Source organism: Pyrgilauda ruficollis, unplaced genomic scaffold (genome assembly GCF_017590135.1).
Source record: "Pyrgilauda ruficollis isolate IOZ18807 unplaced genomic scaffold, ASM1759013v1 scaffold15, whole genome shotgun sequence".
In the NCBI taxonomy this organism is placed as follows: Eukaryota; Metazoa; Chordata; class Aves; order Passeriformes; family Passeridae; genus Pyrgilauda; species Pyrgilauda ruficollis.
The window spans coordinates 5,370,696-5,396,880 of NW_024513654.1; the positions used below are offsets into that span (position 1 = coordinate 5,370,696).

Genomic DNA, 26,185 nt, shown 5'->3' on the forward strand with positions numbered 1-26,185 from the left:
GCTGCCCCTGCCAAGGTAATACTCAATGGATTAAGTCTTGTGAAATAAATTCTGTAAATAGAACGTGGGCTGAGATCATTTCAACTCATTTCCCCTGCGTCCCCTTCCCGTCCTGGAAGCTGTCAAGCACAAGCAGCCTGCAAGCAGCCTGTTCTCCCAGTGTTAGTCTTGAGTCTCACTAGATGCATAAAACAGCTTGTTTTTCACATATTTTCTGCGTTGGCATTAAAAAAAATTACAAGGAGGGGAAAAAAAAAAACCCCAACCCTTCTCAATTCCATCCATAGCTATAAACTGGATACAGCTAATCTTGCAAGGGCACCAAACATTGCTCTGTTTGTCCACGTTTGAGCACTAGAAACCTATGTTTATGATGGAATTACACTTGAATTTGAAGGATTTTAAAGAAAGGAACTGAACCAACTGTGGGTTTGTAAACAAACACTATGGTTTTGACGTCAGCCATATCATTTCATGTGCTGGAACTGTTTCTATCATGTGGCCAGTTCCTGCCCCTGAAGAGTATCTAATTTAATTTAGATGTATTCACGATATGGGACAGCACATCAAGTCCAAGAAACTACAGGGCAACTCTGCAGGAAGGTCTGTGCTGGAAAGATTGCATAAGCTGTACTTTGAAGGAGCAACAGAGACCTTTTGGCTCAAGGCAGAGAGGGGAAAGTGATGTCTGCTGTAGAAAAGGAAAGCGAGGGGAAGGGAAGTGTATGGAGTGGGCACTGCCAAGGGGAAGGGCTTTCTTTCTCCTGTAGAAATGAATTAGTTTGATGTATTTTTCTGCATTAACGTAATCCAAAAAACTCAGCATAACTTTTTCCAGAGCAATAAATCCTATCCAGAGCTTTCAGGAATCCTTCCAACTTTGTTTTCAGTCCTTCTTGGGTTCCTCTCTCTGGTCTTTCTGTACTGGCCCTGCAGACAACCACCATGGAGCATAACTCATCCAGGAGCTCTTCTGTCAGGCACCACTCCAACACCCATGGGATCACCCACAAGAAGCCCTCAGGTCCTGGTGACCCCAGGGGTGATGCAGAGCCCCAGTCCCTCCCCTGAGCACCTGAGAACAAACACCCAGGTGGGGCTGGCACCTGGGTGATGGGAGAACAGCAGCAAGAGATCTTTGCTGCTGCTGATAGTGACTGAAAAATGTCTTAGGTATCTATAGGTATTATGTTGCAGGTATCTAAGGGCACCAGTGTGGGAAAACTGCTTTTCACACAGAGCATGATTCTGATTGCTAAAAACCCCCCAACATGGCATCAACTGAATTTAAAGTGATGCCCTGTGAGGTTAAAAAATTCTTTTTGGGCCTACATGTTTACCAGTTTGGGCCTTAAATGACATTAATTTCTCTAGAAATATATTTCAGTTAAGAGTATACCAACAATACAGTATGCTGTCTTATTTATTCATTTAAATATTTTTACTAGACAGCATTTTCTACTCCAGTAGTTCTAATTCCCCAGGTTTCCAGAAAAGCCAGTTCCTCCCAGAAGTGGTGTAGAGCTCTGTGCTGGGTACTCAGCTCTGGCTGTACACACACACTTCTCACCAGCATCCTCCCCACACAGCTACCCTCATTCCTACACATTTGGAAAGAAAGGAGGAGATGGTTCCCCTTGCAGTTATTTCACGCCACGGAATCCTGACTGCTTGTTGAAAAAATATTTCTAATAAAAATGTAAGGGTTTTTCCAAGGAAAGCTAATGCTTTCTACCAAAAAAATATTTCTCAAAAACTTAAACTCTAGCTTTAGCCAAAAACACGAGACCAGCCTTAGGTGTAGGATTCAGACCAATACTACAAGACAATCACAGAAGTTATAACCAGCTGAGCTTGGTTATTTACAGTAGAAGTCAAGCTGCAAGTCCTTCCTTTGATCTGTTTGTTGGCTTCAGGATTACATTTCCCAACCATGCTTTTTAATCACTGTAAACATCTGAGGTGAAGAATTTGGTGGAGAGAAAACTGGCTGCTTCTTTGTGTTTTTGATCAGACTGGGCTTTGATGCCTTCTCCTTCCCCATTCCAGTGCCTGAGCTTTATATGTGACATCTGCACATGGAGTGCATTTCCTTGCCTACATCTCCATCCCCTGGGGGATACAGCCCCGGGGGTGATGCCCTTCCCAGTGAAGAGGGGCAGGATGCCACACAGTGAACTGTGACAGGCCATGCTGTCACTCTGTCTCTCAGGGACACCTTCCCTCCCCAGCAAGCCTGGAAATTCACACTTGGCTTTTGCAAGACTCCTCGCCCATGAGTTTCTCTCTGCAGTGCTGGAAAATCTCTGGAGTCAAGAAAGCTGAGAATGGCTGGTGGGAATTCATGAAAGACGTGCCAGCACCGTGCAGCAGAGAGGGAGGTCCAAGCCACCTCTGAATGAGACACCAGGGGTACAGCAGGAGGCTTTCTGCCACAGGATGGAGCTCAGTGCAGGCTGCAAAGCATTTCTAGGAAGCTCCACAAACACTCAAAGCATCTGAAGCTCACTGCAGAGCCTGCACTGCCAATTGTGCCTCCAGGCAGATAAACTGCAAAGTGACTGGGGAAAAAAATCGTGTAGGTGAAGGTCTTGATCACGTCTGAAAAAGTATAATACCCAAGAGAATGGTGGGGGGAGAAAAGAGCCAGCTTTTGTAAAAAGTGAGCATGTGAACTCTGTGGCTTCGATTTTGTCCCACTTACTCTGCTCACCAGCTCTACAAAGTGTTTCTCACGCAGAAGTGTATTTTTAACAACACGGAAAAGAATGTGCCAAAATTAGAAGCTCAAGCTACTTTTACCCTGGGTAAATGGGAGGCAAATGCCATGTAAGAGGTTAAATGGCAAAGGAAGGATTTTAATTTATTTTTTTTAAAACAAGAATGGCCAAATTAGTATTAATGGGGCTGATCTTTCTGACTGCGAGATCTCACTGAATAAAAATATTTAACAAGAGAAATCCTCAGCGTTCTCTTCCACCCGAGCATCATGCACAACCAGAAACTGCTTTACCAAAGGAGTTAAAAGTTTTCTGCAATAATGCAGCAAATCACTCTATGCAACAAACACAGACACATTCTGTGGCAGTTTCCCCACAAGGTTCAATCTATGGGGTAAAAAAGTCTTGATTTATTATATAGCTTTTGGACAGTTGTGCATGAAAATTTGCCAAAGATCAGAATAATCAACTCTTTCACCCAGGCAGTTTTTTTATGAAAAAAAAAAGCACAGAATGGGTCTGAGCAAAATAAATAAAAATTCCACACTTTTAACCAACAGAACCTTTTGCGTCATTCAGAAATATTTACAGACATCCAGAATCTTTTATCATCAAAAAGACATTCTGGCCTTTCAAATTGCAACTTTTTCTTATATTTTTGTTTACTGAAGGCCTTTAAACCGGTGGATATCTCTAACTTTTGGCATCTCTTCATGTCATGTCAAATGCAGGAACTTTTAAAGCTGTTCCTTGGTATTTTTTTTCTCTTCCCTTGAAACATCTCTCTTTTGCTAAGCTGTCATCTGTGAGTTTTAAAGATAGCAGAACCCCATCTACAGCAGCATCCATCACATGAGTCATGGTAGCCATGCCTCAAAAATCAGTTTTTATCGATTGACTGGGCCTCTGGTGCCAATATGGAAATCTTCCAACCTGGAAAGGGCCGGCTGTTTTGATACAATTAAATACAGCCAGGAAGAGGGCTGCAAATGGAAACATGCATTAGCCATTCATAGTATACAAGCTTCTCTTAGAGCCCAGTAAAGTGCAGCATCCCTGCTTCCCTTGCTTATTTAATTAGCACACAATGAAGGCCACTGAATTTCCCTGCAAAAGGTGTTGCGTACTTTGGAGAAAAAAGAAAGGAGAAAAGGAGTTGCTTTTAAGTCCAGTCCAAAAAAATAGCTCCTTGGCTAAATGGCACTTTTAATAAAGACGTTTCCAGTGTTTGTTTATTTATCAAAAAGCAGTGTTTCTCTCGGGTGTTTTGATTTTTATTTCTGTGCACAAGAAGGAGGAGAAAAAAAGGGCTTTACTAAGCAAGTCTTTCAGTGAGACACCAGATGATGGATAGTCAAACACAGAGTCTCCTGTAAACACAGAGGTAACCAAAAGGTATGAACTGACTCATAATTGTGTCAACACAGGTCGCAGACCCTTGGTTTATTTCAGCCTTCCTGTTTTTCACAGATTTCTTTTCACACTACACTATTTTTTTTAAGACACAGACTCTTTTCAGTACATCTTAGCGGGGTGCAAAAGCACACACGTTTTTACACCAAGATGTGGGCATCTACACACACATGTAGGCTGTACTGCCACAATTTCAACAGCAGCATTTTCCATCTATTGCTTATGGCTACATTAAACTAAGCTGTGCAGTCCATGACTGCTCTAAATCAAAAAGTCCATCCCATTCCTGCCTCTAGCCTTTCCCTGGAGGCTCTTGGGAAGCATCCAGAAGAGAGGAATACAACAAAACCTCAACAGCCCAGTGTTCCATCTCATCCAACCCTCTAAGACTTGCTGTGATTTATTTATTTTTTTTTAACCTAAGTGGCAAGACTCTGTCTGATGGAAAATGCTGGGAGGAGGACAGCAGTAAAGAGGACTGTGACAAGCAGAACATGCCTGTATTTTTCCTGATCTCTAAACAAATTGAATTAGGCTGTAGCTTTTTCCTTGTATAAAGTTTAGAACCATGGTTTGGGTTGGAAGGTTGGAAAGATCATCTAGTTCAAATCCCCCTAACAGACCTTCCACTAAAAGCCCCATCCAACCTGGCCTTGGAGGAAAAAGCCTTTCTGGGCTCTCTATTTCTGAACTAGCAAGTTAAGATATTGTTAGGGTAAGGGCTGATGTGCAGACAGCCCAAGACATTGAATCCCTGCAAGTCCCAGAGCAGGTGAAGGGCCAGGAAAGATGTTCCAGTATATTCCCTGTGCAGACACTAGCCTGAAATCCTGAGATCCTTTTAAAGGACTTGCAGAAAATTACAAATGAAGAAGGGTTAAAGCCAGGGAAATTGTTCTTCCTCAGCAGAAGCAGGAACAGAAGCCCTTTAAGGCTGGACTGCAGTGAGCAGTACTTGTTCCAGGGAGCACAGAGCCCAGGGCAGGGGATCTGCAATGGATCCAGAGCACACACATGAAAAGGACTTAGTGCCATAGACCCACCCACCCAAGATGTGTCAGACACCCTGTACGAGCCAGGAGAAGCTCAGAAAACTGTTTCTCTGGGATCTTTCAACTTCAGAGATTCACTGAAAATGGCAGAGCCAGCAAGAACAGGTAACATTATTCAGGCTGAACAGTGCCTTATTCCTTGTGCAATCACATCCAGCTGCACTCAACAAAAATCAGAGTTACAGAACCAGGACTCGGACCTTATTTCCCACCGTGGAAAAGGCAGTTGCTAGAATTCCCAGCTAACAGGTAATCACTGTAAGTGACTGAAACCAAATCTGCCCAGAGATCCCACAATGGCTCTTGCCTGGTTACACCACCAAATCATTCACCAAAAAATGCAAAACAAATTACATTAGGGTGAAGCTGACACACACAAAAAATGCCAGAAGTAGTATTTCAGAAACAGAAATAATTGGCAGACTTAATTTTCTTAAGACTACTCATTTTAGGATAGTACACCTTTTTAAAGAAAGAACATTTCATCTGGAGCCATTTTCCCCTTTGGAAACCAAGGCTGACAGAACAATGGGGAGAATTCCCTTTACAAATTATAATATATTAAGTGAGATTTGCTTCCAGCAGGTTCTGTACCTTCAGAAATTGGTCAGGCTTTGTATGTTTGTCAACTGGGAAAAACCTACACTATTCTCCTGCCTCCCCTCTTCTCTTTACCTCCTTTTAGCTACAACAGAAGGCAAAGGAAGAAAATTTTCCTGAAGGAGACCATGAAAAGAGTCTTCAAAACATTGCACATATTTTCTCTGCATAAACATGCTGTGGATTTCTAATGTAAATAGTGCCAGGGCACTGTCACTCAGACCCCAGGAGTTCACCCAAGTTAGACAAATTATGCTGCCCCTTATCTCAGTTGTTACAGATTCTTGCCTTTCATTCATTTCTTGCCACTGACTGGATTTTATGTGTAGGGGAGAAAAGAAGCCTCAAATGCTGAAGTTAACCTCTTGTGGTGAGACCAGTAATCCTGGGCTTTCCAGGGGAGAATGCAGAAGGAGATAGCTACTAGCCTTGTCTGCCAAGGCAGCAGTCAAAAGAATGCTGAAATTTGGCATGTATGAGCAGGAGAAATGCAGTGCTATGAAAATGGACACTGCAAGCTCCCTGCCAAATCTGCAGCATTTGGCCCACATGAATAAAACAAATTAAGTTAGAATAAGTTTTTTACATGTCCTGTAAAAAACCTCCATAAAGTTGAGTAGGGGATGGTGCTGCTGAGCAAACCTGCCTGGCAGAAGCCTGGCTGCTGCTCCAAACATCTTATCCACACTATAATTAATACTAAATTCAACTACAGGCAGCAAGGCTCATTTCCTCCCAGATAGGGAGATATTTACTAAAAGGGAATGCAGGATGTGATGAGGGGATTCCTTTCTGAATGTGTTTTTACAGACACACTGTAGGGACAGAGGGAAAGCCCCTGTCCCACATGCCAGGTATTGCCCAGCTGTGAAACCCCTTTGGGTCCTGGAACCTGTGTAGGGAAAACAAAGGGCCTGGATGCTGCCAGCCCCATGCCCTGCCCTGCAAGTGCAGCATTCCAGCCTCTCCTGCCTGGTCCACAAACCCTGCTAGGATGAGAAAATGCTGAGTTTGCAAGGCAGCACCACAGGAGGAACGTGCATTGCATGCCCACCTGTAAACTGACTCCCTGTAATGATGAGTGCCTTTAATGCCATTCTAATGAGCCAGTTCTGATAGAATGTTTTATTCATGCTGTGCTTCCAAAGAAGGGAAAAGCTCTTACCTATTGTTCTTCGGAGATCTTCACACTGGCTAATGTGAGGGAACTTCAGGATTTCCTTCCACTTTTTGCTTTTGCCTTTGCGTTTCCCTCCACCCCCTGCAGAGAGAGAAATATCAGGATTAGATTGCTTTGGGGACACAGTTCCACCTGGAGTTTACCTGCCCAGTCACAATTCTTATGGATACCATTAACAATTAAAGCTGAGGGCTGATGCACAAGCAGATCCCTGGAAGTGTTCAAGGAAAGGCTGAATGGGGCTCTCAGCAATCTGGTCTAGCAAAAGATATCCCTGCCCATGGCAGGGGGGTGCAACTAGATGACCTTTAAGGTCCCTTCTAAGCCAAACCACTCTATGATTCTATGATACAGATCAAATCTCGACTTGTTTGAACTTAAAACAGACCAAGGAGGTGGCATCTGGCAGAAGATCAGCTCACTGAAAGTTAGTGGGCTTGTTGCCCACCAGGTCCAGCTGAGATGACAGTGCTACCTCCAGCATCACCTCTTCCCCAACCAAGAGCCACTTCACACAAGTCAAACAATCTGTAAAATTACAGTTCACACCTTTTCAACACAGATATCCCCCTTCTGGTTTTGGGACAAGCCTTGATTCTATCCCAAAAAAGTGCTGAAAAACTGAAAAATTCAAATTGAATTCCTGCCATCCCCTCCCACCCTCACATTACATATCCTGCCAACATGGCACTACTGCTGCTCTTACACACTCTGGTCACTGCTGCTTCCACAGGAGAACTGAAGGAGAAAATTAATGGCTTCAAGAGGAAAAAATCACTTATTGGTTCTTCTTTTTGTTCTGCTCGGAGACACTGTGCAGCCAGTGGAGGAGGAGCATCCCCCTGGACATGAGAGCCCAGATGCAGACTGGAATTCTCCGAGTCCCTGGATTTACTGCAATTCAGTCCCTGAACACAAAACCTGATCCACTTGAGTCTATTTTGCATGCACTGGCATGCTGAATGACTAATTCTGAGCTGAGTTAATTCTGTAGAGGGGTTGGTAGAGTCACAATTGCAGATTGGGAGTGTCTGGGGTCCTGCATGACATTACAGGCTAAATTAGGAGAGCACTGACTCAAGAAGTAGCAGACCACCAGAGAGAAAACAAGAGCCTCAGAAAAAAATCACAAGTATTGCTCTCTGGGGCATTTCTGATCACACAATGTCACCTTTGGCACAGGAGAGCTTCTTTTGAATCTCACCTTTTATTCATTTGCTTTTGATAGCCAATGGTTTTGCCATCATAGAGTCTGTCTTGAATTATTTTAAACTTATTGACAAGAACTGATTGTGTTTTTGCAGTATGTAATGCAGCTGAGATATCTGCACTGGCCATGCAGGAACCAGCTTGTTTGGACTTTCAGGAGCACAGCCCTGCTCTCCTTTCCAGGAATGAGACTGCAGGAAAGCACAGACAGCTGTGACTGCCTCCCCACCACACAGTATTCTGCAACACAGACATACCCCTTGGGTCTGTACAGAATTCTGCCCCAACCCCCCCTCTTCAGTGCATCCCAGCCACTGCTGCTGAAGTAATTTCCTCCCCCATCCCTCTGCCCACAGCTTGTCTTGCTCTCTTGGTCTTGCATGCTGAGGGCCTTAGGTGAACTACAAAGTGCTTTAAGCATTTTGTGGGCCGGGGTGAGCACTGTGATCATCTGTTCACCAACTTCTGGAGCACATCTGTTCCCAGATGGCTCTGCTCTGGCTGCCAGTGGCCACAAAGGGTTGGATTCAGCAACCCTAGGGGTCTCCATTGGTTTTCATGTCCCCAAAAGCCCACTCCTGCCATCCTGCACAGCAGCTCCTGCATGCCAGGCTGCCACCTCCACTTGCTCCTCTTTTCCTTCTCTTCCAGGGGCATTTTCCTTTGTGCTCCTGCCCCTATGCCTCATCACACTGTACTTACACTTCTCTCCCTGCACCCTCCCTCTCATACTCCTCTGGGAAAATGATCCTTCCACCAGGAATTCCTGCTTCCTTCTCTCTTCCAGTCATTCTTTATGGCTGCATTTTCTTCTCTGAACCATTCTTCCCTGAACTTTTCTTCTCTTTGTGTTCTTCCTCACACTCATTTATCTCAGAATCATAGAATCCTACAATACACTGAGCTGGAAAGGACCCATCAAGACCTAAAAGTCCAACTCCTGGCCCTGCACCGGCCACCTCAAGAAACACACCTGGGCCTGAGAATGCTGTCCAAATGTTTTTTGAACTCAGACAAGTTTGGTGCTGTGAGCCCTTCCCTGGGGAGCCTGTTCCAGTGCTCAGCCACCTTCTGGGTGAAAAACCATTTCCTGATACCCAACCCAAACTTCATGTGTGCCTCATTTCTAGCTGCTGCCACTGCAGCACCTCTGCCCTTGCCAAGGGCAAGACAGAGATGCTGCCTGGGGCAAGCAGGAGCTCTCTGCTCAAGGGATGTGCAGCTCCTGGGCAGCAGTGCCTGCTCCAACAGTATTTCCAAACACTTCTGGACACAGCAGGCAGTGGGGGTCAGCCACATGAAACCATCCTTTAGGCTGAATATGCTCAACACTGGTACATCTTCACCCACTGAAGGTAGGCACAAGCACTGGAGATTCCAGAGCACACCTGCTTCTCCAGCCACCTTGATAGAAGTCCTCCCAAAAAGGCTCCATCTTTAGCAGCATCAAGCAACACAGAATACTGCAGAACAGCCCTTTGCTCTAAATGACAGCTCTGAGATTTGTGCAGAGGTGACATGATTCTGCCAAGCTGGGCCAGAACATCTTTAAAATCCATTCAATGTAAAATATGTATTGATGTATTTACATGGGGTGATGTATTCCTGACATTAAATTTCCATCAAAACTAGGGAAGGGCTCTGCGGTCCCCCGTTACAACCGTGATCAATACAGCCAGCATGTTCCCTTCTCTTTTGTGGCTATCCTCCAAAAATAAGCAGCCCTGCCTGATGAATCATTTGCTCTTAGCTGAGTGTGAAGCAGCGTTCCTGCTTTGCTTGTGACGTCTTTATGTTAAAGATTCTGATCAAGTGCTTTAATCGACCTGACCTTTCCGCTCCCAGCTTTTCTTGTGGAGCCAGCAGTGTTTGCTGGCTCCAAACGTTAATTCTGGGGGGTTTGAAGGACATAATGCAGTGAGGCAGCTGAGACACAGTAAATTGTCTAGCAGAGCTAAAAGCTAAAAGGGGAGGTTTCTCTGAATGGGTCACGGTGCAGGTTGCAGAGGGAAGCTTTTCACACGTTGCCTCAATCGCTGCCTTTGCACCCTCCAGTCTGTAGAATTTGCATTCTTCAAGGCAGTTCTCAGGGCAGGACTTGACAGACATGCCATGTTTGAAATGTAAGTTCCATCATGCAGTGTTGGAGGGTCTGACTGCTTTAAAATTTTGCTTTGCTGCTGACAACCAAAGGTGAGATGCCAGCAGCAGCACGAAAGCTCAGCCCCGCTGCCTTGCCTGCACTCAACAACTCAGCATTTGCAAACTGAGGGTTGAAGCTAATTCTCTAACACATCAACCAGTCCTGCAGGAAACAAAAGCATTTGCTTTACATCCTACCTACTGAAAAATACATGGCATTTTTTCACATCATCTCGTGATGCTGCATGGCAAATCTAGCTCTGATCTCTGCCTGTGAGGAGAGAGACATAACCAGAGGCACACATGTAAAACATCTGCCAGCAGGAGCTACCCTTAGCTTAAAGTGCCTACCTTTTATTCCCCTCCATTATTCAGGATATACTTACTCTCCTAATGCCAAGAGGAGACAGGAAAACACCTGCATATTATTAAGCCAGTGAGATATTAAGTGGCTTGCCCAAAATTAAATGAGAAATTAGAGACAGAGGATGGAGCTGAAGATGAGAAATTAGAGACAGAGGATGGAGCTGAAGATGAAGCTGAAGAAGCCAAGGCTTTGAGTCCCTTAATTCTGCTAAAGACAGCATCAAGCCATGCTCTTGCTCAGATGTTTGAAGATCATTTACAGCACAGAGTAAAACATATTGTTGGATGAATTTATTCCAGCACCACACCCGTAGCATATTCCATTTGTGCCTCAAGCCACCATGCAAGGTGGATTTTAAGGATGGATGATCTGGCTTCCTACTGCTGCTCTGTTCTTGCCCAAGCTGATAAGACAGCAGCACATCCCATGCTGCCAGGTCTGGCTAATCCAAGACAGCCAAGTATTCCATCCAACTGTATTAACTGCAATCTAGTTAATCCACAGATCACTGGAGGATGACTACAACTTCCATCTTCCACTTCACAACACCACCTGGGTTGTCACCCAAGGCCTTCCCAACAACAGTAGAGAGCTCTGTGGCCTCAGCATGCAAGGCTTGATTACACAGTGAAAGCAGTGAAACAAACTCCAAAAATATTAGAAGTCAGAAAAATCATGGTTAGTGTCCTATTTCCACCCACAAGATGTTTATGTTTCTTCTCTTCTTCCTCTTGCCACCCTTTCTCTCCTCTGTCCCAGGGAGGTGTTTGAAGCTATGTGTTCTACATGGAATGTCATATTAGAGTAAGGTATGGCCAGTACAGGATGGACTGCAGGCAGCTTAGAGGAAGATCTTGGAAAATTGTTTCTGAAGTATTTGAAAAACATTAAATTTGTTCCGTATTCTGTTAATTACATATGGCTAACAAAACATGAAGGTGAATGGCTTCCAAACAATTTCTTCTCCTTTTTTAGCATCTGTGCTACTTAGAATCAGGCTGGTCTTATGATCCTGGTTAAACACCATGTTGAATGCCCTCATGTCTCATGTGGGTGTGAATACCAAAGGTTAGCTGTGTATTTGTGAAGGAAAAGAATACTAATTTTAATCTTGTTTTCCTAGAGCACCTTGTCCTAATGAGACAGCATGAATAAAACTTACCAGCCCATCATTTTCCCCTAGGAATTTTTCATGTCTAATACATTCAGCCTCTAAGGCAAACAGTTTCACCCTTATTAGCCGGTTTCATGTGGAAGTTCTCCCAGGTTCACTATTCTTCTTTCCTATTAGTTCCACCTACGCTCAGCTGTACTAGCAAATAACACTGGCTTGTTTTTAAAGAATGAAAGACTACTTGCTCTCTGCCCTTCATCCTGCCTCTCTCCTCTGGGAAAGCAGAAAAAAACCCCTCGAACCCTGGTTTATTCTGAAAAGATCTTAGATGACACTCCTGATTTAACCTGTGCTTAAAACAAGCACTTACAAGACCGTCAGGAACCTCTTTATGATTCCCCTCCCGCCAGCCCAAGGAAAATGCCATGAGTATGAGGGCCGGATTTCCGAGAGCAGCTGGGTGTCCATCATGGGGTGCAGTGCCTCTGCAAACCAGCCTCCAGAGGCTCTCTTTTATCAGATACAATAAAAAGTCCACTGCAAGCCCCCAGAAGAGAATCGCGTTACACAGCTCCTCTTATCGACGCTAATCTGGTTTTATCTCCCGCAGCCTTTTCTGATGAGCGCGGCTCCTGAGAGTCACAGACCATGATGAGGGTTTTGTGCCCACCTCCCCTGCTGCCACAGCACATTTGCTCACAATGCTGCTACAAATACCTAAGCCTGACAGCCACTGTGTAAAACACCTCACTGCTTTTTGGGAATGAAGAGCAGATGTGCTTCATCCAGAACCACACTGATGGGAAATTCACAAGCAAAAGCACAAGCAGAGTCAGGCTGGCTTTGCAATCTGAGGGCTAAATATTTTGTATACAACTGGCATCTAAAGTACTATTAACCTTGGCTTCCAGAAGCCAGTGTTGATAAACTGGAATATCAGCCTGTGATTTAAAGAAGAGATCAGGTAATACTGCAAATACTGATAAAATGCTGAAACATGACTTTACCAACACATTTTTTATGTTAATTATAATAATAATATGCTTTAGTAATACCAACTGCCCTGAAGGGACAGAGAAAGCTAAGGGATTGGTCTTTGAAGACTGATCCTCAGGGCTCAACCATCATATGTCAAGGCCATTTTGTTACTGCCCTAGGAATATAAAGGAGTCTTTGCACAAGCTACCTTCATGCCTGGTCAGAGCACATTGAAAGGACTCAACTGAACTTAAAAATCAAGCCTTTAATTTCTTCTCTAAGTCTTAAGTAGGCATGCCAGTTTGTGGCATTCTCCACACAACTCTGCTTACATCCTCCACTGGATATTTTTAATGCATCTTTGAGATTATTTGAACAAGTTTTCTTTGGGTTTTGTGGGTCAGTTCACATATATTGGGTTTACATTTCACTGCTATGCTAACAGAGAGTTGCTTGGTCACAAATTTCCCTGGATGCAGTTTAATTTCCCCCAACATAAACACCTGTAGTTTGTCTATTATGGTATCTCTCTTTTATACCTTGTATTTAACTGCATTGTGTTTATGTGCAGCTGATAAATGAGCAAAAAGAGATTGTTGGCTTTTATACCATGAACAAAAAATCATCCAAAAGATACAGATTCTATGGAAGATTTACAATCTATTAAAAACCAAACAAACAATAAATCTTACAAGAGTAAAGCTAGCTATAATCTAAAACAGTAAAATTGAGAAGAGCCCAAAATTTCAATTTCCTATTCTTGACCTCAGAGTAAACAAGGCTACTGGCACAATCCCAGGCATTTTTGTTGGGTTTAGAATGCACTACCATGTACTGGCTGATTCAACATATCTGGGGGACTGTCTGGGGACTGTTGAGAGGTCTTCTTCATCAATAGTGTGGATAACATAAAAAAACCCTGTAACACCTCTGTATCAATGATTACTATGGGAGACCAAGCTATTGAACAGAGTTGTTGAGATTCAAGGTTATCACCCTGCTGAAAATATTAAATCTCTCAGTGGACCTTTCCTCCCAACTGCAGCTGAGACAGTATTTCAAAGTTCTACAAAATTCTGATGTAAAGACATGAAACCATTTCACTGTGATAACATTTGAGTCATCTCAGTTCTCTAGCGTCAAAACATTATCATAGAACATATCAAATACAGTGCTAAGATATCACTGAACAAAATGGGTATGGTAAATTGACATTCTTTACTTTGTTAAGATGATGTTTCTATGTTGTCAATAAGAAGGTAGAAAAAGCAAATCATCTTTTCTTTTAAGCAGACACTTTCCTGCAAACCCTTTAATTTTTGACAAAACTTCATTCTCTGAAAGGAAGATTCTTTTGTCAGAAATGTTCTCAACTGTCACATGCTCTGAAGTACACAAGAATTAAATAAGGAATGTGGTCTCCCCATAGCTGAATGTTTGAGTGACTCTAAATTCCCACATTTCTTACCAATTCCCTCCATTTAATTTGCACAGCTGTGAGTTACACTGACTGTAAGAGACCTCCTTCCCATTCTACCCAAGGAAGAATGCAAATCCCTGCTCCAGAAATCCCTCTTGAATAGGGCTTGATAACATCTTTCCAGGAAGGAACTCCTCTTTAAGCAATGGCTTTTAAACTTATGACCTGTTCTATATATTTATTACCCTGTTTAGCAACATGCATGCAAGCTACCAACCAATGCCTCCAAACCCAAACTTGCAAATGCAATGTGGGCTGGTCCTGTGTGTGGTCAGGATGATGATCTTTGTGGGTGCCTTGTAATTCAGGATATTCTATGAGTCTGTGAACTCATCCCCCACATGCTGTCCATGCATTGCCCACAGAGACTGCCCAGGAGGATGTGTAGTGCTCCTGGATACAGCTGTGATCCTCAAACAGCCCAAATGCTCTCAGGGCTGGCCCCTAAACCCAAAATACCTTACAGGAACTCCTGGATCCTAGTTAGACACTGAGGTAAGTGAGCAGAAACCTAAAAAGCTCAGCTGATTTGCTGATCCGTAACGTGCAGTTCTGGTGTTTAGCAACACAACAGCACAATGTGCAGCACGAGACAGGCAGGAGGATTGCAAGGAAACCTGCCTGGTACAGGCAAATACATGAGGCTCAGCTCTCCTGAAAAATATGATGCCAGTTCCAGAGGGAGAACATGCAAAAAACCCAGCCCTGAGCAGGAAACGATGTGGGCTCTGTCTGTCCCTGTCAAAGAGCTGTGTGGGCTTGTTCTCCTGCAAATAGATCTGCAGTATCTAAAAAATAACTTAGCCTCTGTGTTCCTGACATTTGAGTCTTATAAGGAGTATTTCTGAACTGTGGGGAGGAGATCCAGCTGGAGAGGAGGTGAGAATTCAAGTGTTCTTATCAACAGTCTATAGCCAAGATCTGAGAATTATGTTCTATTCTGTTTTTTTACCCTCACCAACAAGACTAAAGAAAATATTTTTTGTAAACATCATGAAAAATTAATAGCTTGAGACTAAAACAATAGCTTGTTTTATTAGGCCTGGCTAATTAATCAGTTCCACCAAATTGGTAGAATTGGTAAAGCTTTGAGATATTCTGACAAGAACCCAGAAATCCACACGTTAAAAATGGTGAAAATTAGGCTGGGAACCTCCTTAGTACATGTGTCTGGGCTGTAGTGCCAGAATTCTTTTAGGGGAATTTCCCTTCTGTGACACCTTTTGCCTCCAGAGTCAGCCAGGAAGAAAAGTACAGCATCACAACATGTCTCATATTATGTCATGTTCTGTTTGGAATCAGGATCAGACACATTTTTCTTCACCACAAAAGCAGATAACTACCATCTTCCTTGCTCCCCGTGGTCAAGCAACCCACTAATTTCTCAGACATATTCATAAAACATAAATTAAACCCTAGATACATGAGGTAACTTCAAATACACCATAGGGCAATGTGGAGAGGGGGTGAAACCCCCTGAAATGCCTGGTTACAACGAGCATTTGCCATTTGCAGTGACTGACTGGCAGAGGGGAAGAGGTGTGGGCACAAGCATTGATTTGGAGGAAGGAGATTCTATGTGGCTGCCAGGGAAAGCTGTGAGAGGGTGCACAGGATGATGCAAAAGGACATGGCCAGCTTTAGGGGAGACCTCCCCTTCCCTTAGCTACAAAGCCTGGCTTTGTCCCCATCATCTTATCCAAGGTACCAACAGCTGTTTTCTGTGGATGGTGCTGCCAGATCTCCCCTGAAACCACAGAAAACATCCTTTTTATAAACTACTGACAGCCCAAGACGTGATGGTAACAGCATTGTATGCGTCAGCTTTTGGGATCATTATTGTAAAAGGTTACAGAAGGGATTTGGGTTAATGGAGGTAATCTGTGATTATCTGATGCAACAGATTGCTCTGCCAGTGACTCATTCCTTCTGCCACAATATACTGTGGGCTGCAGCTGCAAATAGAGAGCAGGATGGAGTTGGCTCCCAAGCTAAGACTGTCCCTGCTGTCTGGAGAAAAACCCTACAAGAGGGGGTGCCAAGGCATTGCAGGTGTGTGACAGCCTGGCACAGCTTTCCTGAGGGGAGTGGGCTGCAGAAGTGTACTACAGTCACTCATTCAGGGGTGTTACTATAGCTACCAGTTGAAGGACTCAACACAAAAAGCAGAACTAAAAAAAAAAAAAAAGAAAAAAATTAGAAGGTGGAAGACAAAAACCAAGAGAACTTGCAGAGCATTGCAGAGCAAAGGCAGAGGGTTCCTCTGATTAGCTAATGAAGTGCTTCAAAAGCAGTGACTGAAAAATGAGGCTTGAAGGTTGCATGGTGTAAGCGTCAGATGATGCAAGCAGCTGGCCCAGCTCGGCTGCCTCTCCCACCCACCCACCCGGCTGTCTTAATAAACACAAAACAGAGCTCTGTGCCAGGCATGGATTAACTATTTCCTCATGGCTCACACAGTCCTGCACTTCCACTGCCTCTCACTGCAGCCCTGTGGCCACAACTAATACAAGGTACTGATTTGGGCCATCAGCCCGCCCCGAGAGCAGCGTGGCAGCAAAGATCCTGACACCAGGGACTCCAGGAGAGAGCAAAAGCTAAGTACTGCCATAGCCTGGAAGATGAAGCAAGAAGAATAAACAGCACCATGCAGCCATCCCACACCTCCCAGTGGAAAGCCCCTGCCTCTGGTCTGGATGCCCAAGGTAGCCCAAAGCATCAAAAGCAGCTGCAGCCAGGGATGGGCACTTCTAATATGTCCATAAATCTAAATAAATGTATGATTCCCACTCACATGCTTTCCTGACAGCCAGCTGCTCCCTTTGCTTGCTGTTATCGTCACTCAGAGATTAATGTCGCTGCCTGGGACAGCTTATTAGCAATTTTTATTACAAAGCGTATACATTTGGCTGGTGGTGGGCAAGAGCTAAGCCTTTGAGTAAATAAAATACCAGGACAGTTCACAGGGAATGACAGAGAACAGATATCTGTGGGGTCTTTACCCTGGCTCTGAAAGCCAATAATGGCAGGGGGTCAGAGATCAGCGGCTTAATTGTCCAATGAATTGATGGCGACGAACGCCTGTTTCCCCTCTTGTTAAAACTGACACCAGATATTTCAGAGAAAGCAGAAGCATACTTGGCTACAAAGGAATGTTTTGAAGGCTGAGGCTGAGATTGTTGCCAGCCCAGCCCGTCAGAGCAGCGCAGGTCAAACGGAGTCACTGTAGGAAACTGCTGCTGACTCCAGCACAAACCAGAACCTTCTGGGCTCAGTCGAGCAGACACAGATTACCCTGCTCCCTTTGGAAAGAAACATTGCTTGCTTGTATTTAATAAAAAAGTCAGACCTAGAGATGTGAATATACAAACATTTAAAAAAAAAAATAAAAACGGGAGGAATGTGAATTGCACCATAAAAATCAGCCTGCACTTGTTTCCTCTTATTTTGAGGAAAAACAGAGAGCAACAGGGGAAAAAAAAAAACCAGAATATATTAAAAAATGCAAAAAAATTCTGTACATCTTCCCCCTCCAGAAAATGCCCTTCTTTCATTGTCCTGCACAACCCTGGTTCAACAATGCATCTCTTGGTGGCAATTGTCATCGTGGGAGGAGTAAGGAAACTGGAAAACACATGGGGACCACTTTCACCCAGTTACTGACATTTTCTGAAGCTGCCTAATACTTTTCTATTGAAACAACTTCCACAGGGAAGAATTAGGTCTACTTATTTATTTTCTTACAGTTGCTCAATCTCATTGCAATTCAGATTTTCATGTGTAGCTGTAAGAAGAAGGATGAAAGCTTCCCTTTGTTTTAAGGTGGTTATGTTAGCTTTGAGCTGTTGTGAAAGAGACTGTAGGGCACATATTTCCCCTTCATCTGAATACACTTGGACCCCTCTGGTGTTTAATTTAAGCTTCACAAATAAGGAACAAGCACTTTCTGAATATTAAAAAACACCGTCTCAACCTACCAGTCAGTTTTTGAGAAGCATAATGTGACTTCTTACGTGGCAAGTAATCCCCCTCATTAGGGGACATGCTGATACCTTTAATTAACAGTGGTAATATATAACCTGTTAACAAGGATGCATAACCCTGAATTAGGTGACTAAAGTCTAAGTATTCTTTCAGCAGTGTTTTCTACAGGGGTCATGATGCCTGTAGAACAGCCACACTGGTTTTCAAGTCAATCTATGTGCTCAGTCTCTGGCTGAGCTAATTATAATGGTGCCTTCAGCATCACTGTCTTTAAGTGTCTGCCAGCATGTCCCTAACAAACCACCACGTTCATGTTTTCCTAGCCCAGACAGAAGAGTCTGATTATCAGGTCAGAGTTCATTAATCTCCAAGGCCAGGCTCCCATCCCACATGAATCCAGCTTGCTGAACTTCAATTACCAATGGAGAAGTAACAAGACATCATTGAACAGTGTATTTGTTTGCTTCTTGCTGCTGCCCCTAATCAGTACCTGGGAGAGGAAGGCTGCTGGGTCCTCAAAGACTAAAAAGACTTAACATGGTTCTAAGGGCTAAGGGAGGCATCTGGCTCAGCATTTCCAGTGTGAGGATGGTCTGACCTTCACACTGGCACCAGACAGCTGTCCCTGCAGGCCCCATGGCCCCTGTCCTCCCAGCTGAGCAAAACCAAGAGAGGGGCTTTTGAAAGGCCTGTGAGCTGCAGTTTGGGACAGTGCAGCGGTCAGGGTGCAGCGCACACAACCTGTAACAGTGCTGGTGGTACAGAGCACAGCACTGCAATGCCAGCAGCATGACTGGCTGTAAAGTCAATTGCATGGAGTGTGATTCTGATAAATGAGGCCTGTGCACTGCTTGTGTGGCACTTGGAGTCACTCTAGAGCTGAACAGATCTACAAGGAAGTCACAATCTGTGCAGCAAGAAACACTTTCTGTTCAGGTGCTTTATTTTTCTGTTCAGGTGTTTCATTTTATGAAACCCATTTTTTAGGGCTTGCTATCATCGTTCCTTGTCGGGTGTCAGGGCAGAGAAAAGAAATACAGCTATTGCTTTAGATAATATTCTGATTTTCTCACTCATGAGAGAAAAACCCCAAGAAGCAAGGCAGAAAATCCCAGCCTCCTTATCTCATCCAAGTGCCCCAGTGATGACGCCACATGCTCTGCATTGTGCTGAGCAACACAGCAGCAAACACTGATCTTCATGTCTAAGCATCTAAGCCCAAGTGGCCCATGTGCTATTTCAGCACCTCCTGGGACCATTCTGGGAGATAATGTAATTAATATTATCTTGGTGACGGCTATTTACCACATCCCACTGGGAAACTGCAATCTGTGCTTGTGGAACTTGAACCCAATTAATACCCACTTCCTACCAGCTTCAGGTGCCTCCTAATTTGAAGACACATTTTCAGACAAAACAGGTCAGTAACTCTTTCCAGTGAGCCAAACAGCATCTTAATCACTCGTGTTTAATAGGAAACAAAGGACTGAGCACTGATAAAGTTCACCATTATGCTTTTGAGGAAAAGAAAAGTGACTGCAGAACAATCTGATAACAGGAGAATTTGCTTCCTGTGCAACTCGATATTTATAAACCCTCTCAGCAAGGGGGCAAAAAGGAAATAATTTCAGCTGGCTGAATTTAACATTCCAAAGCACATTTTAAAATGACAACACAAACAGGACCCCAGCTGAAAAGAGTGCTTCTGGGAAAAACATGCAGAAACAAGAGGAGGCAGGGAGGCCAGGGCTCCTGGCACAGGCTCTCCGGGTGCCTGGGGACATTCCTGCACCTTGCACAGCACGGAGCCACCCCCAGCCTCCCCAACAGCAGCAGGGGACAGGTGCCAGGGCAGCAGGTGGAAGCAGGATTGTCCTGGCTGTGCTTTCCACCTTTGATGGAAGGACTGACTGGATTTAACAGCCTCCCTCTGTCTCCAGCAAAGATACAAGTGCTTCTACAGGTATGAAGACATGGGATTTTTTTTCAAGGTAAAGGCTAGACTTTCAATCTTCTAAGATCTTCAGTTATTTTCTCTGCTTTTCTATAGTTAATCCTCTTGAAATGCAGGCTGTGATTGCCCTAAAACCTGTCTCAAGAGCAGAACTAGTTCTCAACCCCAACAGCCTCAAGCCCAGCACCTACAACTCCAGCTGATATTATCAGGAACCACAAATTCCAGCAAGCCCTTCAACAACCCCTTTGTGAGAGGGAGAGATAAGGACCTGAACTGAGGAGTGCCCTCTGCACAAAATTGCCAGTGCAGAGTATTTCTGGAGTAAGTGCTGTTTTCCAAGGCTTCCTGGTATGGAAGTTTTTCATGGGAGTATAACGTGGGAGATGTGGAAGAGTGCTTACAGTGAGAATAAAAATAAAAATAAATTATTTGTATTTTATGCCTAAAAAGGCAATGTTCTAAATTATTAAAAAAAAAAAGTTTATCTCCCAGAGGCAGAAAAACAATTTTGGGGGGGAAAAAAACCCAGTAGAAGGTGCAGTTATTTTGTTTCACATTTTCCACATTAGTAGATGACAAAGCTATTTGTACTTTGCTGCCTTGGCTTCAGATTATCAAGTAAAAGATTTCTGAGTTGCTTTTGAAGTACATAAATAAAAATAATAAAACCAACACAACCCTTGGCTTTTCAGCAGTGCCCTCTACTTAAAGACACAAAAGCATTTTTCAAACAAAAATAGGGAACGCTTTTCCAGCTTAAAGATTAATTTTGCCCTCACATAAATTAGCATGACTTTTACAGTCGTGTTGAGACACTCCACATGTGCAACTGGGAAAAGAAATTATCACAGGCAGTTTAAATGCTCAGCTTTAATTAGGAGAAAGAAAGCCAAAATAAAACCAGACCCATTCTTCTTGAAAAGTTTTCCAGTTGATATTGTCAGAAGACATAAGAAAGCTAGGGCTAGCAGGAAAAGGATTCTTAAATTTGTTTTAAGCTGCCCAGCTCTGGAGAGAGAACACACAGAGGTGTGGATCCCCTCCATCAAAGGGCTGGTCACTTGTCCAGGGGGTTGCACATCACCTTCCTCCTGCTGAGAGAACAAGCAGCTGGAGAGAGCAAGAAGATCTGCTGAGAAAAGCCTGACACTCGCCCTTTACCAGACACCGAGGATCCAATGGCACGGATGTTTAATTACTTCCACTGCTCACAGGACAACTTAGCATTTGCTTTTCTGCAATGCCTGGGGGGCCAACAAACTCAGGACCTCTTTGTACGAGGCAACACATGAACACAGATCCCATCTCCAAGAGTTTCCAGCTCGGTGCAGCAGCCAAGAGCTCTCCCCGTGACATCCTGAACCCGCTGCTGTCGCTGGGGATGCTGCCTTTGCCTTCAGCAAGGGTTAGGATTTCATCCCCTGTGGCTTCAGAGGGTCACAGTTTTCCCACTCATCAACACAATTGCTTTCTGAGGAAGGCCCATTTTTCAAAATGGGGTGGTATTACTGAAAAAACATTAAAAGTTGCCAGGAACAATCAAGGGCTGTAAATGCACTGCTGTCCAGAGCTGACTGTATTTCAAACAGATTCAATAAAAACATGATGATGGAAAGAACATTGAAAAATTAAGAGCAAGTCAGACCAGGTGTTTCCCCTCACTTTCACCCTGACATTTCTTGTCCTTCTGTCTTCTGCCCATCTCTAACATTTCTAGCATTAACTACTTATTTTATTTTCCAGTTTTGTCCTGTTTTCACCTCTTGTTGGCTATCAGCCTCTGAGACACCTTCTATCTCTGACCTGTCCCAAACTGGACTGCTACCCCTCCATATCCTTCCTGCTCTTGAAAGCAACCCTAGGAATAGGGGCTTGGAGCCTCTTGCTCTTCCCTTCCCTCATTTCAGAGAAATGCCTCTAGGAATGCTCTGCAACAGGCATGCACCAGTCTCTGAAGAATAAAACACAAGGGATTTTCCATCTGAAATCACTCGCCACAGGCCTGTTCATCCTCTTCAGGAGCTGACACAACTGAATAGAAGGAATTTATGGCAATTTGCTCACACACACAAAGGGAAAAAAAAAAAAAAAGCCAAGAATAGCACTTTGGTCTTGTCCTGAAATCCAAGAGAGATACAACAGCAGATGTCTTTCATCTATATGACCTTTTCCACTAAGACAAAGAGAGACAGGATATTAAATCACAGTTTAAGATTTTTATGACTCTTGGCAAGCATTTATTTATTACGGGTTTGTTTGTTTTGGGACTTTGTTTTTAGGCAAAGCGTTATTTTTTGTACTTTTCATGGAACTCCAACTGAAATACCATAAAAACGTCTGAGACAAATTTCTTTTGGGTGATTTGCACATTTTCAAAGTCACAGGCTGATTCCTCTTCCAACTCACACTGCTCAGACCAGCATGTTTAAACCAGAACAACCATATGACACGAAGACTGCAATTATTTTTTCACAAAGTCATGGGAAACCTTGCTGGTATGTGCCATCATCATGTGAGGGGGACAGCAAATCCTTTAACCAGCAGATCTAGATCAGGAAACATGCTCAAAAGCTGTGCCATGTCCAATGAAAATCCCTCAGTGGCTACAGTGGGGAACACGTGGTGACAGCAGGACACGGCGCGAGGAATATGACAGAAAACACAGATTAATTGCATTTGTCTTCTTAATTTGCTTACACCCTTGGCTGGAGAGGAGCTCTCCCTACCATGCTCAGCTTACCTCACAGATGACTAAGCAGACAGGAGGATAGGGATGGCACCAGGAAAGACAATCCAGGGGAAAGGACATTAACCTAAGACCCTGGGAGGATTAGTTATAAGTCCTTTTTCTAGCACAGATTTCTCACATTATTTTAGGCAAAGAGCTGGGCTGTGTAAACACCCTGTGAAAGTGAGGGCTCGGTGATCACAGACGGGAGGTGGCTGAAGCTGACACAGGTCTGCTCAGGCAGCCCCTCTGCCAGGGGCTGTTACCCCTGGAGAGCAGCAGGTTTAATGGGCTGTGCTCCTGACTCACAGCTGCTGAAACTCCCCTTAGCCAGCGGGCTCTGATCCCTGCCTGCGGGCTCATCCCACCTAAAGCTCCACAGCATCTCCACTCTGAGCCCTTCATCTTGCCCTCAGTGAGCTCCCAGCACGTAACACAAACCCAGAGATTTCCTAAGCCTCCCTTTGATATTGATGGGTGTAAATACATTAAAGACCAAGAAACCCTAAAGCCTGATAGAAATTTTCAGTGAAACATTTTTCCCTCAGAAAATACCCATCAGCCAAAAGTAAATGTTTCACAGATATGTCACTTCTGATAACATTTTTTTTTTTAATGTAGGAAATTTAAAAGGTCCTCAGTAAGATTAAAACAGTGTTTCAACTCCTGATTCCAAACTATTTTAGCCCCTTTAAAATACTATATTATATCACAAGGAATAAAATATGTGATAATAAATGCTGTCACCATTTATTCCCAAATACAACATATAGGCTGAGTTCAAATATTTTTCTCCCTCAGATTTATTTCACAGCACATTGGAAATGTTTGCATTCCCTTTGTCTCAGAATAGAAATGTTTTCTTGAAATTTGGGAAGGAAAACAAACAAACAAGAAACCCCAAAAGAGGACAACAGCAGAACCTTTGGCCCTCCAAACCTCCCCAAGGCCCTCAGCTCTTGCAGTAGTGAGGGCAGGTAAGGACAGGCTGGAACTCTGCGTGTTCTTTCTGAGTGACTAAAACACGACATGGGCCAAATGCAACCACATGATACTTCCAAAACGAGAACACATATGGCTGAGCATTTCTGAAAAGTCAAAATCTGCTCGCACCCGAAATCAATGGGCGTTTTACTCTTGACTTCTTGGAAGCAGGGTTAAGTCAACACCGGGTAAGACGGGAAAATCCCAATCAGAGATCAAGCACAGCGTTCCCCCTCAAGATTATTCATAAAGTGTGCGTAGACGTCATGAGAAAACAGAAGGTGCTACAGTGCTGTTATTTTTAAGCTGAGGGTGAGAAAATAGGCAGTGAAGCGTAGAGCAGAGCTTCATACGTTGCTTTGTCACCAGTCTTGTTAAGGAGCTCGGGGAATTTATTTTAGGGAGAAAAATTTCGTAGTTATTTCTGCTTCTTCCATTCAGAACAGACTTACTTTTACATGAACTTTTACAGGGTTTTTTTTTAATACTTCTGTATTTTCTGAAGGTATTTCTTTTTGAATGCTGTTTTTCTGTGACCCACCCCATTTTCAGAACCACTAAAATTGTCAAGAATACTTCTTTAAACTACCTAGAAGACATCAGAAGTTATATTCAGAATTTAAATCAGGTCCTAGCTGCCTGCAACGCTTTTGCAGAATTGTGTCTTCCTTCTTTTGCAAAGAGCAATCAATTTGGAGAAGCTGAGGCAGACATTGAAGTGGATCACAGGGAGCATCTGTGCACAAAAAAGGGAGACCAGTTCTAATCATCAGCATTGCAGGACTGTAATCCTTGAACTCAGGCATGAGCAATTATCAGTGTGAGAGCATAATTTATTCCTTGTAGTCAGACACAAGATGGATATCCCATTGGGCACCAGTTAGATTGTTATACTCATTTTAGAAAGCTTAGCAATACCACTTATCATGTAAGAAACAGCACTAATGGCAGGCAGCCTGAGCCATCAGATGAGTTTAATAAAGGGATTCACTAAGTTAGCCCTGCTTTCACTATGCAGGGGGGGCAGAAATCCTGGCATGTAAAAGGAAGTACAGCAGCTTCTTGGACTTCCATACTGAAATCTACCTTTGCCTGAAATCTCTCAACTAACATACACACCCTCATTCATGCAAACTTTTAGAGTATGCTACTCAATTCACCACAAGAAAGGAAATATAAGAAAAGCACAGGATTTCAACACCAGGACCTTAGATCCATACCTAATCTAACTGACAGCACACAGGGGTAATCCTGTCTGCATTAGGATTAGTAACCCTCACACCACACCTGTCTGACAATTAACAAGGGAAAAACCCAAAGACTCCTCTCTGTATCTCCCAGCCAGGATTATAGCCCCCATCCCAATAAATGCACTGGCAGCTCACAGTTTGTGAGCAACAGAGCCTGATCCAGCAGCTGGGACCTTCCCTCGCCATCCGCCGGGATGACGCTCCCCAGGAGCCATCCCTTCCTTCCCTGGAGCTGCATTTCCCACCCCAGAGCTGACCAGCCTCAGCCACCCGGCTCATGAAGCTGGACAAAAGCAGCCACTCAGTGTGGCTTGGCCAAGGTGTAAAATATCTCAGACAGGAATTTGGGTTTGCTCAGCCCAGCAGTCCCAGGCGCAACTGCGACACCCGCAATTAGGGCTTGCGGAGAACACACATCGTTACAGCTTCACCCTTGGGCATTCACCAAAAGAGAGATTTGCTTTTCTAATTGGCTCAATATTTTGAGAAGGTAAATGGTGAATAATAACAGCCTCGGCAGGAACATGAGACGGGATGAAAGCAACACAAACTCCCCGTTTACGCTGCCGGCTTTGTGGCGTGAGCCACATGTTGATTGACTTCCAGCCCTGGGAGGAAACTGTCCTGCAGAAGACATCCCTCCTCCCTCCCAGGACCACGGGGAGCGCCCAGGGACACCTCTCCTGGCTTTGGTCACCTCAGCTGGCTTTTGGCCTCGGCGAACTATGCTGTATTTCTGTGCAGCTACAAACCTCATTTGCAGAGCGATAAGTTCCCCGCGGAGTTAGGAACTCACTTCCCTTATTGCAGAGAAGAAATAAACAGTTCTTTGAGGGGAATGGCAGTGTTTAATTTGCATGGGCTGAATATTATTCCAGAGTTTAAGCTAGGTAAAATGTTAATTTCTGCAAAGCACTTCCTCAGCAAAAGCAGCTTTATAAATGGAATGTGATAAAAACAATAAATCTAATATTTTCTTCAGAGATTCTCAACCCATATGCTCAGTCCTCACAAACACAAGGAAAAA

General features: G+C 43.9%; 1 protein-coding gene across 2 annotated transcripts in view; it reads right to left on the reverse strand.

Annotated features, from left to right (window-relative positions):
• The window catches only part of GRK5 (G protein-coupled receptor kinase 5), a 148,408-nt gene that overhangs the window by 79,389 nt on the left and 42,834 nt on the right, over window positions 1–26,185 (reverse strand). For both annotated transcript variants that reach the window (XM_041461383.1, XM_041461385.1), the window contains exon 2: window positions 6,951–7,046. In XM_041461383.1, coding sequence (XP_041317317.1) covers window positions 6,951–7,046 — 96 coding nt within the window. The remainder of the gene's footprint in view (window positions 1–6,950; window positions 7,047–26,185) is intronic.